General features: G+C 41.2%; 1 protein-coding gene across 1 annotated transcript; it reads right to left on the bottom strand.

Moving 5' to 3' along the window:
* Nucleotides 1-441: 441 nt before the first annotated feature.
* LOC139639278 (cell division cycle protein 16 homolog) lies at nt 442-10,925 on the bottom strand. The gene is made up of 18 exons (XM_071513361.1): nt 10,777-10,925; nt 10,530-10,587; nt 10,162-10,256; nt 9,868-9,906; nt 9,597-9,737; nt 8,137-8,296; nt 7,912-8,006; nt 7,217-7,350; nt 6,516-6,595; nt 6,297-6,346; nt 6,144-6,217; nt 5,906-6,031; nt 3,431-3,583; nt 3,160-3,223; nt 2,958-3,019; nt 2,035-2,170; nt 1,422-1,512; nt 442-1,266 (listed from the first exon to the last, which is right to left on the bottom strand). The coding sequence occupies exons 1-18, from the start codon at nt 10,822-10,824 to the stop codon at nt 1,007-1,009; spliced, it is 1,866 nt and encodes a 621-aa protein (XP_071369462.1). The 5' UTR covers nt 10,825-10,925; the 3' UTR covers nt 442-1,006.
* Nucleotides 10,926-11,550: the final 625 nt, after the last annotated feature.

Genomic DNA, 11,550 nt, shown 5'->3' with positions numbered 1-11,550 from the left:
CTCCTTGGAAAAGTAGATACTGGGAGAGTCCAGGGATAAATCAACTTTACACTTAAACGGCGTAAACATGTTTCTCATGAGCTGGGAGTAGCCTACTGCATTTTAGAGTGCCCAATAGTAGGCTATTGTATATAAGGGACGGCTGCATGGTGTGACTACGTTAAATACAAATTTGAGGAAAATGACATTCAGCATGCTGTGCCTTGTTGTGTACTTCGGGATCTATTATTATAGAGATGAATGTCAAAGGGTTTACATAATTAAGAAAACTCTAAATTATTTTGTTGATTGACATTTGCATACTACTAATCTGATAGTCTGTTCTAATAACTCAGTCTGTTGGAAGAGTGAGACCACTGGGTGCAGTAACCAAATGAACCTCACTCTCGCTCCCACACACAAAAAACAAAGATACCAAAGTCTAAAAAGATAAATGCATGGTTTATTGTAGGAATTACCAATAAGTGTGTTCACTGAAACCGCTTGCATTCAGCCGGCTCTGTTTATTCAAAGTAAAAATCCACAGGTAAGTAACACGGAGGGTCCTGCCATGGGCAGTAATAGTTGACTAGTCTGTTAGTTGTGAATTAAGGAGTGCTGCTGCATTTGCCCTGTTCAGTCAAGTGTCAGAGGATCACACCTTCCCACTGTCTTCAGGCTTAACTCCAGGTCCAATACTAAACCGAGCCCTCAACCCCTTATCCAAGGCACATGTTAACTCCCCCTTTAAAGTGCATTCTTGCACAATAAATCAGATGTACAGCTGGTACTGTATACATATTTACCCACACTTTTACACTCTAGTTCATCATGTTCACAATGGCACGTTCTACATTATGTCACTTACAGCAACACAATAATATCAGATGCACAAGGGGGACTCCACAAGTAACCTCTGGTAGAGGATAGGTGCCAACGTTTTGGTTTGGAACTGGTCCTTGGGCTTGGGTATGTGTATCTGTGACACCCTGTTGCTACGACAGTTCCACCTCCTGACAGGATGGGATCACGTGCTGGTGTCTGACATGGAGGTCTCTAGCATCATGTCGCTTTCATACATATCGCACTCCAGGGTTAGAGAGCGCCGCAGGGGCGTCTCCAACAAGGTTTTGTCCTGATTTGACAGCGGTGTCTCCAAGGACATGATGTTGCTGTCATCCAATAAGGGCGTGGCTCGGGGGTCACCGGTTTCTGATGACGTGTTCAGCATCTTCATCAACGCTGGGGTGTTCAAGTTCCCTCGCACCTTGTCTTTGATGTCTGTGCCTGGGTGGGTACAAATTACACCACGTTACTTTAATTGCAATTCTAAAACGGTTATAAGATGTTGAAAAATAATCATTATTCACAATAATATTTCAAAGATGAAAGCAAGATTATTGCTCCGAGACTGGGGAGTACAGCAGTATTGATTCCCATACCTATATAGGCATCTGTGTCGCCAATGTACATCTCAATACAGTGGCCAAGCATCGTCACAGAAAATGTGTCGTCCCTTTTCAGTCCAAGTGCCTGCCAGAGAGAATGGAACCAAATCAATTTAAAATATTTCTTAGAAAAAGAAGGATATTTCTCTACCTTGATGTAAACAATTAAGAATACATGCTACTCCATAGATGATGCTCCAAAGCAGCTGCAGTCCAGATGATTGATTGACAGCACAGTAACAGTATGGCAGGTCTCAGAAAATGTATCTTGAACTTTATGGGAGCCCAATGGAAACCCAAAGCACCAAAAATGTCATGCAATATATTTTGGACAATGTCACAAACTGTATTTTACTATGCAATATCTTTTTCTTTCTGTGCTTTAATATATTTCCATTGCATACGTCTTCTGAAAGGCTGGTGTTGTTTTCTTGCACTGGTCTCCATAAAGAATACTAATTGCCTTTTTTATTCCTCATGTTGCTTGGATTCTAAGGAGAGGCCTTGAACCCTCCTCTTGCTTCTTTAGTACTTGCCACAGTCTCACCATCTAGGGTTGTTAAAAGGGAAAAAACACCTACTAGACTGAGGAGGAAAGGGAACGTACCGTATGAAAGTAGTCGATAGCGCTCTCAAAGTCGCCCATGAGGCTGTGTACGTATCCTATGGCAGAGTAGGTGGACGCATGCTGAGGGATTAACACCAGAGCCTGGCGATGGTACTCCAGAGCCTGGTCGTACTTTCTGCAAGAAGAAACACCAGAACCGACAATTAAATACATCAGTAAGTATCAATTAGTGAAATATCCTGCATAGATGTTTGAGGACATCTCAAAGAATGAACCCAATACATTTGATGGGACTTAAACAATAAATAAATAACGTTTCCATAGCTGTATTACATTTGTTTACAAAGGAAGGACAGCATCTGAAAAAGACCAGTGACATTTTCATTACGCCCAACAACCCAGATGAGGCATTCACCTTGTGTGGATGATATCCTGATCTCCTTTTACATAAAAATTACCCAGACCTTTCAAAACAGCCACTTGTGCTGCACACATTCTGCAAGCCCCTCTTATATCTGCTGAGTGGTGGCGATGCATAATTCATTAAAGGATCTTTGCATGAATTCTCAATGAGGGCCCTACTTATGCAGAATGACTGGAGCAGAACAAGAGTGTACATCTCTGAAAATAGTCTGTGCAGCAGGCAGGTAAAAGAAAAAGAAAAAGGCGAGGAGGGGGATGAACGAAATAGAGGAGAGTGCACTCTAAGCCATCTTGTCTACGTATCCACTCAGGATAAATATAGCCTCCTGTCCTTTAGTAGTACTATATCTGTTACCTCAAAGAGAAGCTCTACCTGTTAAGTGCTCACCTCAACTCCGGCCTTAGAAGAGGAACATGAAAGCCACAACGTCATTTAGAACAAAGGCAGAGCTGCGCGTGCAAGCCATAATTCAATTAGGCCCATCCAGGACCATTTACACAAATAGCCAATGGTACAGCCAAATGGGATGGACACTTACTTCAGTTTTCGACAAACATGACCCAAGTTGTTCAACAAAGGCTCCCATTTGTCCACCGTAACCTGAAAAAATAGCAAGAAAGCCTACATTAAGCAAATCTTTTAGAAGCGTGGTCATATTCTGAAGACAGGTATTCATTCACACCAATAACAATATCAATATCAATATTTTTCAAATTACAGTAAATAAAATAAGCAGATACCTCATTCCCTATTGCTTTGATCTTCTCCATTGCATCAAGAAACAACTTCTCTGCCGTCTTCCAGCTGAAATAGTAGATGTGAAAAACTTTGATATGCAACATCTGAATTGTTTACCTAATAAACCAGATGTTACAGAGTGTGTAATTTGCATGCCCTTAATGTGTCACTGCTGCTCCAGCTCATCTTAGCATCCTGTGTATTGTGTTAATTAAATCTGTGTACTTGTACGTTTTCCTCGCTCAAGTGTGTGTGTGTGTGTGCGTGACTCACTCTCCATTTTGAAAGGCAACCACAGCCACCTCGTGCATGACAAATGGGTCCTCAGGAGCAATACTTAGAGCCTGGCTGAAGAAGCGTTCCGCTAGCTTGGAGTTGTTGGTCAGACCGTACTCTAGGCCGATGTAGAGCATGGGTAAGTGACACCTGGGTGAGAGAGCACAGGTAACATCAGTGAAATCAAATCAAATAGGGCCACCATCTGAATAAAGTGAATTGCTGTCACTGCATTATCATTTCCATCTGTCCTTCACCCTGATGGCAACAAATAGCTTACTTATAGACTGTTATTTGTTGCAACTTCAGATTAAGGGCGGCAGACAGTTTTAATGAGTAGCAAACAATTTCTGAATACCTTTACAGCACATTCATAAAGTATTAGAAATACTACTAACAGTGTTTATCATACATGAGTAAAACATGATTACAGCCCAGTGCAATAATTTAACAGTAATATATGACACATTTAAACATTATCTGTTGTTGAATGATCAACAAATAATTTATACTTCCATTAGAAAAAAATATATAACTTAATAGGTTCCTACAGAAAAGCATGTATGTCTAACTATACATGTACATTAGGTAATGGTGTACAAATGATGTACTACCAATATTACTCCTCACTTATGAATCAGACATACATTTTTAACAGTCACTACTAATGATGTACTACTCAGTCAAGTATTTAATTTTTCTAAAGCATTTTTCTTGAATAAACATGTAAGGATCAGAATAGATTTGTGTGACATGCTCTTCTAAACTAAGAATGCTCCCCTTCATCAGCAACACTAGTCACCACCTAAGTCAAAAACTGTCTGTGCACATCTAAGAAGAAAGCTGGCCTAGTCCAGGCCCAGTTCCTCGTACGTTGTTTGATTAATTCAGGCTAATATGATGTCAGCCATTTCAAATTATCTTGCTAATCCATTTCTGGCTAACTCTGTTCATTGAATGCAGGTGGTGGATTGATTTGTAAAATGTGGATGTAGTTATCTTGGATAACTGCACACTCCCAATTTGAAATAAAAAGGGGAAGAGAGTCAAAACCATGACCAACAATGATATGAGAGCACCTTTTTTTTTATTGCGGCTCAGCAAGAGCTAATAATTAAATGCTATGAGAAGGCTATTTATAATTACACATATATGAAATGGCAGAATTAGATTTTTCTTGCCTGTAAGAAACCCACAGCCTATGATTTTCTTCCATTCTCAGAGCCAGTGGCATTGGCCCACAGAGGTCAAAGTCAACATTAAATATATATTGTGGATCCCCAGGCTGGAGGAGGTTCTCCACTGAGGTTCAGCACTAGGGACAGCGCCCATTTCTTGGTTTGCAGATTAATTGGATGCCGCCAGAAACAGACCTGCAGCGGAAGGACTTGACATTGGACCAGACTACAGACTCACAGACTTGTAAGCTTGGCAATTCCCCTAGTATCTCCCCGTCTCTCATGCCTTGCCCTGTGTGTCTCCCCAGATCGTGTTTCCCCTGTGCACCTCCGACTAGTCTCGAGAACATGTTATTCTCCAGCCCCCATGCCCTTTACCCCACGTTTGGAATAAAGAACTTTCTGTTCTGCACTTTAAGTCTGTGTCTGAACATAATTTTGAGTGCCTCTCCAGAGCCAAGTGCCACAATCTATATGCTGGTAAACTGTAAATAAATCCCTTCTGTACTAAACCTTTATCTTTCATACACCAGTACATGTACATGCTCTCTCAGTTCTATCGGCGCTTCTCTAACGGTGCAGTTATGTCTGGAAATGAATTCATGGATGGAGCAAGCTCAACAAGTCATGGTCATAGTTCAGCTAACTCTGCCTGCGTTTTTGCAGGTTTGAGCTTAAGGAGATGTTGCTCTGGTAACAAGTTAGACAAAATTTTAAGCTTGCTTTAAGGAATGGAAAATCCTGGACCTGTGTCAAATTGTCAACAAACTTATCAAGCTAATTTAGTTATCCATGTTCAAGGAACGGGGTCCACAGGGTTTCTGCAGGTTTCAGAAAGTCAAATGTAAGACTTTTTAATGCTACTTTTAATGCAAAAGACACAAAGCTGGTACCAGTCTTTCTGATTGAACATGGATCCAGGAAATTAATTGTAAAGAGACATTAAGTCCAATTGTGTGTATTCAAGCAGATGGGATGGATATTGTACCACAAACTCTGTCATTGCATGGTGAAAAAATAAGCCTTCTAATGACTATCTTTAACACATATGAATACTTTTTAAGGACTTATATTTGGATTATTTAAGACTTGTTCAGACTTTTTAAGGACCTGCAGGGTCTCCATTCCTGGGGAAGGGACGCCGTTCCCTGTTGCAGCCCCATTTTGTGATTTAAGCTGATTAGACAGCTGTATTTTTACATAAAAAATCTTGCCTTGTGCAGCTTTAGCAAGAAACCCATTAATAGGAATATATTGAGTTGAGCATGACGTTATGTGTAGATAATGCACCTACCCTTTCATCAGCTGGGCAGCAGTGAAGTAGGCAGCCATGGCTTGGTCATGCTCACTCTCTACTGCAAACGAATGGCCATAGGCAATCCATGCGGGACCATATGTCCTCTCCAGAGTGGTGGCTTTACTGTAGGAGATATGCAATTCCCAATATGTGGTAATTATGACTGAACCTGTATATAAACTGTATGGAAGGTGGTCTGAAACAGGTATGAAACAGGTTGTGTGTAAATACATACCTTAGGTATCGCCGGGCATGTTCGTTTTTATGGCCAACCATGAGATAGTAGCACCCAACAGCAAACCAGGATACCTGGTAAAACGTTTTTACTTGGTTAGCAAATAGTGAAATTGGAGAAAACACAGAAAAGTGATATAGTGGGAACACTTACTGGGTTGTTGGGGTACAAGTCTACAAGCTTGTGTGAGAGGTAAAACAGCTCTGTGAATGAAAAAATATATATGGCTTAAAACAACAGAGCAAATTAAACCAATAAAACTGACACATTTTTGTAGAACACTGTAATTTAAATCTCAGTATTAGTGTTTAGGCAACAATTAAAAGGCTGCACATGCTTAGCACGTGAATCATCTGTCCGTTTATATTTTACCATTTGCTTTACTGAGCTCCACCAGCGTTCCTATGTGTACAGGTAAACAGTTGGCATGGAACGGGTCTTTCACCATCACCCTGAAAGAAAAACAACAAACAAATAAGAGCTTAACTGGGCTTGTATTGGGTTACAAAACTAAAATAACTAACCCGGGACACATTTAAAAAAAAATGTGGAATGCAATTACCTTTTCATGGATTACACAGATTAATTCTCATCACAATGTTTTGCATGTTCAAGTCAGAGGAGCAAATAAAAGCCAGATACAACTGATGAGTAGGTTGATTGGGCATTTACTGAGCAGCTTTAGAGGGGTTCAATAGTTGTGACAATTACACAAGCATCTGGGTTATAGATAAAATCATCATTGTGTTCAATGTGAAGCTCCACAGTGAAGTAAGTGATGAAATTTTGAACAGAATTGTCATGACAACAACAACTAGGAAAATAAGTCTAAGGTTGAAAATAATGAATCTTTTAAGTTTTGTTGTATGATGCCATGTATACCACCACACTATTAACAGGCTGAAACTTGTGTATACATAGGAAGTAATATAGTTAATAAGTAACTGAGACGTTTTCAATTGCAGTGATCAGTAAGTGATTACTTTTCATTATAAACCCTGATTACATATTTTTGAGTAATCTACCCAATGCTGCAGACCAACAAAAGCTATGGGAAAAAATGAAAAACCTACATTGATGTGAGTTTGTAGCACATCTTGAAGTCACAGTTGTAATAATGTCTCTCAGCGAGAGACACCACTACATCCAAGTTGTCTTGAAGACCATTGACCATCTCTGGCACCACCAAATCACTGGGCTTGTTATACTGGGGAGGGAGGAGAGGTGTGTGTGTGTGTGTGTGTGTGTGTGTGTGTGTGTGTGTGTGTGTGTGTGTGTGTGTGTGTGTGTGTGTGTGTGTGTGTGTGTGTGTGGGGGGGGGGGGGGGGGGGGGGGGGGGGGGGGGGGGGGGGGGTGCGGGAGTGAGGAAGGGGGGGTAGAAAAGGTAAAAGTGAGTGGGAGTGAAAGGACATAAAACAAGGTAATGAAACAGGCAGAGAAAAGGGCAGATGAAGAGGGATTAGAATAAAAACAGGCCAGAATTCCCATTAGCATTTCAATTAACACTAACTACAGACAAATGAACCCTGAAGCTCAGCAACACTGGAGAGGACCATATGTTGCCATGGTTGTTGGCTCTCTTTCAGCTCAATTAAAAAAAACATTGCTAAATATTTGGAAATGGTCCAACTTGGACAATAATGTTCATCTGTTGCTTAAACTAATACTGTTTTTTAAAAAAGGAAGAAAAATAGGAAATAACAATAATTAAGAGTTCAGCAAAGGTGATACCTGAGAATTTTGCAAACTAAACACAGAGTCCCCGTACCTTCTTTAACTTATTCTCAAAGAGGAAGTGCAGCAGCTCCTCCTCTTCCTCAGTGCACTGTTGACCGAGAGGAAGGGAGTCCAGGAAGTCTTTTTCTATTGGGACATGAACAACAATCAGATTGGCATTATACAACAGTTAATTAAATAACACAGTAACAGAAAGCATAAATCTGTGCCTAACACTGAAAGCTCTGCACACATCATCACCACAGATCAGCCTCACCTTCCTGCGCAGTCAACATGTGGTGAGACGTTAAAAGGTCAAAGGCTTCAAAGCAGTACACATCCAGTTTCAAGGCCTCTTTGTAGCTGGAGGTGGCCAGCGGCCGGTTATCCATGGCATCATAAATCTTTCCCCGCAGGAGGCAGATTGAGCTGCTGATCTGAAATAGATCAGAGTGAGGGAATGGAGAGAGGAGAAAGACAATATTATCAAAAAGTTTGCGCTCTTGACTCAAGGCTTACCAAGGAGTGGGCTAGGTGCGAGAGGCCAGCATAACAGTCCAATGTAATCAGAAAAAGCCTGCACAACTATTGAGGCTCATTGGATGCAAAAATAGATGATTTATTTACATAGTGAAAAAAAGTGACTAAGTGAGGTGAACGTTTCGGTCCTCAGACCATCATCAGCGCTACTTCCATGTTTTTCATGATGGCTCTAAATAGGCAACCAGCCTATTGGCGGTAGCCAATAGGAATGAGGCTGATGGGTGGAATCAATCAGTCAATCAGCCAATCAATGAGTGCCTTTTTATTCTTGTATTCTCTTATATTGTCAATATATAGGCTAATATCAATAAAGGATCCCATTACCTGGATGGCTGAAAAATTATCTAATGTACTCCATTTTAAATAGTTCCATTTCCATCCTTTTCTGCAACCCTGCCCTGCTACATCTCTCTGTGGTGTCAGTTTCACCTGTATCTTTACATTGTTAAATTACTAGCATTTGACATTATTATCTACTCTGTTTTATTGCTCAGCAGCTCCTCTGGTCCAGACTGTCCCTGCTCCTCCTTTGAAAATATTTTTCAATATTAATCTGGATTGAGGGAGCAAACATTCAGAGTCAGAGTTAAAAAGTTAATATCAATGTTATCAGATACTAACTAGCAGCTAGGCTATACAGCGTGCTAATCTCGGAAACTCAGCTGTATTCCGAGTAACGTTAACTGTCAGTTCTTCTTTTCAGGAATTCAGTCAGCCGTCTTCTTGGCATGGAAAAAAAATATCCCTCACGCGTGTGCAGTGGGAGGTGAACAGACGGGTCCGGTGAGAGAGCGAGTGAGAGAGAGAGAGAGAGAGACAGAGACTGAGCAACAGAGAGAGAGACAGAGAGGGGGAGCAACAGAGAGAGCGAGACAGAGAAAGAGAGAGCGCGAGAGAGAGAGAGATTGCGTGGAGCAATTAGGGGCTGAGCGACTCAATGCGCTACACGCAGTTCTATGACTGAATAGTGCAGTCAGTGCTGATATTGTGGCGGCCCACCACAAAGTTTTATATGTGTAGGAAACCCTGGAGGGGTAGAGCGTCCGGTGGACAATCTCCCCCGGACAGATAAAAAATAAAGATAAAAAATGCTAAAATGGGTCGCCAAATACACCTGGGCAGCCCGCCCAAGTAAAGTCTATGTGTGGGAAACACTGGATGTATTCCAGTGCTTCAGAGGCAGCCGAGGCTTACAGAGGCAGGGGACATGTCCCAGTCCTTGGCTGATTCTGGTATCCCGTTGTCCTCCTTCCCACTCCTGTCCAGCAGCTTCTTACTGGCCGGCTCCTCCATGTCCAGGATATCCAAGGCCTGCTGGAACTCTTTGGCAGCATACTAGGAAAAAGACCAGTCAGTAATGAATACATCTCAAGCATGAAAGCCTAATTCTCTAGCTGAAAAAGGTTAATAAGCATGTAGACAGAGGTTTAGAGTATGATGTAGTTGTGTATTTAAATTACTTAACATGGCACCTAGCAGCAAGATATTGACAAGCTCCATACAACTGTGTGAGGAGACAGAGTGTTACTTCAGACTCTTAAACTGAACAATTGACAACATGCTAATCACTTAAACAGGTCACAAATGCAGTTCTTTGTAAAGTTGCTCATCAACAAAGTAATTATTGCAAACACAAAAAAATACTTTGGATTTCGACAGTATTTCAAATCCTGATTCATCCCCTCCACCCAAACGTTCCTTCACCTCCAAGCACAAGGCTTTGAACAGATCAGGAAATCAACATGTAGCCTGGACTTACCTTGTCGAGTTTCCGTGAGCGGAGGGCATGGGAGGCTCTGTGGTACTGAGAGGTCAGGTAAAGGCACTGAGCTAGCCAGTAGATGTCCTGGGATCCTCTGTACATAACAGACGGTAGGAGTCAGCACTGACAGGCTTGCTGCACTACAAATCTGCTGCTGCTGTCAATCTAACTGTGTTGCCAACCATCACCAATAATACAATCTTTAATTCAGCTGTGGTGGTGCAGGGACAAATACGGCAGTGACTAAAGAAGGATGCCTGCTTCAAACCACACCAAGACCATCTAACATTAGCTATCTAACTTTAGCGGCAGATTGGTAAGTAAGCTACCACACTGGCTAGTCACAAACAGCACTGCTCACTCACTCACCGTGGACAGGGATGCTATCTTGTCGGCCCAAAACAGAGCACTTTGATACTGTTGCTGTAAACGCACAAACACAGACAGGAAGACAGTCACTCAAAGCATAATTTCAGATTTGGCTGGTTACATGGACGAGAGATAGCCTGACTTGGCAGGCAAACTAGGATGTACGTTACCGTTCATGTCAGACTGCTAACCAGCTAACGGTAGCTAGCTACACAGAAACTCAGAAGCAATCATTATTCTTACTTGATCAATGTAGTGCCGTACTCGCTTTCGAAGTCTATCGAGGTTCATTTTGATTTTTAGAAATGTCGCTTTGACTATCAAAAGTGTGTCATTCTTACACACAGAAAGAATTGGAGTGTACTGAAACTGTGCACATTCGTGCTGGCTAACTAGCTAGCTCCGTAAAATCAAATCCGCGGCTTCTTTCTGCAACGAGTGTTCAGCTAAATTGCGCCGTAGGGAAACTCAAACTGGATAGACAGTTCCGCTGCTCTATTTTTCCCACTTTGTATTTCTATAACACAAGTTTATATCTATATAGCCTGTATAGTGATACGAGTAATTATATAAAAATAAACAACGGATTTTCATTTAATATTTTTTATTCTTCTTATTAACACCAGTATATTACAAACGTTTGTTAAGCATTCTATACTTTCTCTATGAATGTCACAACATCTCAGTACACACCCAGTACAAAGTATCTAATGCTGTATGTAATGAGAAATTGATCCAGTACCAAAGATCATGGTGAGGTTTCTTCTATGATTAATAAGTTCCATACAGTAAATGGGTGCAATTACTCTTGGAGCTAAGATCATCCTTGTCCATGGCTTAGAGTAGGACTAAGATTATTTAACAATAACCAAACTTTGGACCAAACCTTGGCTAAAAGACAAAAACAAAAACAAAAATAAAACCATAAAAATGGTGAACTAGCTCAAGAAGAGGAACAGCCTATATGATACAAACATTTACAATAGCCTACCTAGATACATTGTAATGGCTTCCTAC

The sequence above is a fragment of the Centroberyx affinis genome, unplaced genomic scaffold (genome assembly GCF_046629955.1).
Source record: "Centroberyx affinis isolate AG114_WGS23_722 - 3 ecotype Tasmania unplaced genomic scaffold, CSIRO-AGI_Caff_v1 ptg007038l_1, whole genome shotgun sequence".
Lineage (NCBI taxonomy): Eukaryota > Metazoa > Chordata > Actinopteri > Beryciformes > Berycidae > Centroberyx > Centroberyx affinis.
The sequence above is the reverse complement of the archived record's forward strand: the minus strand, read 5'-3'. Positions and strand labels throughout refer to the sequence as shown.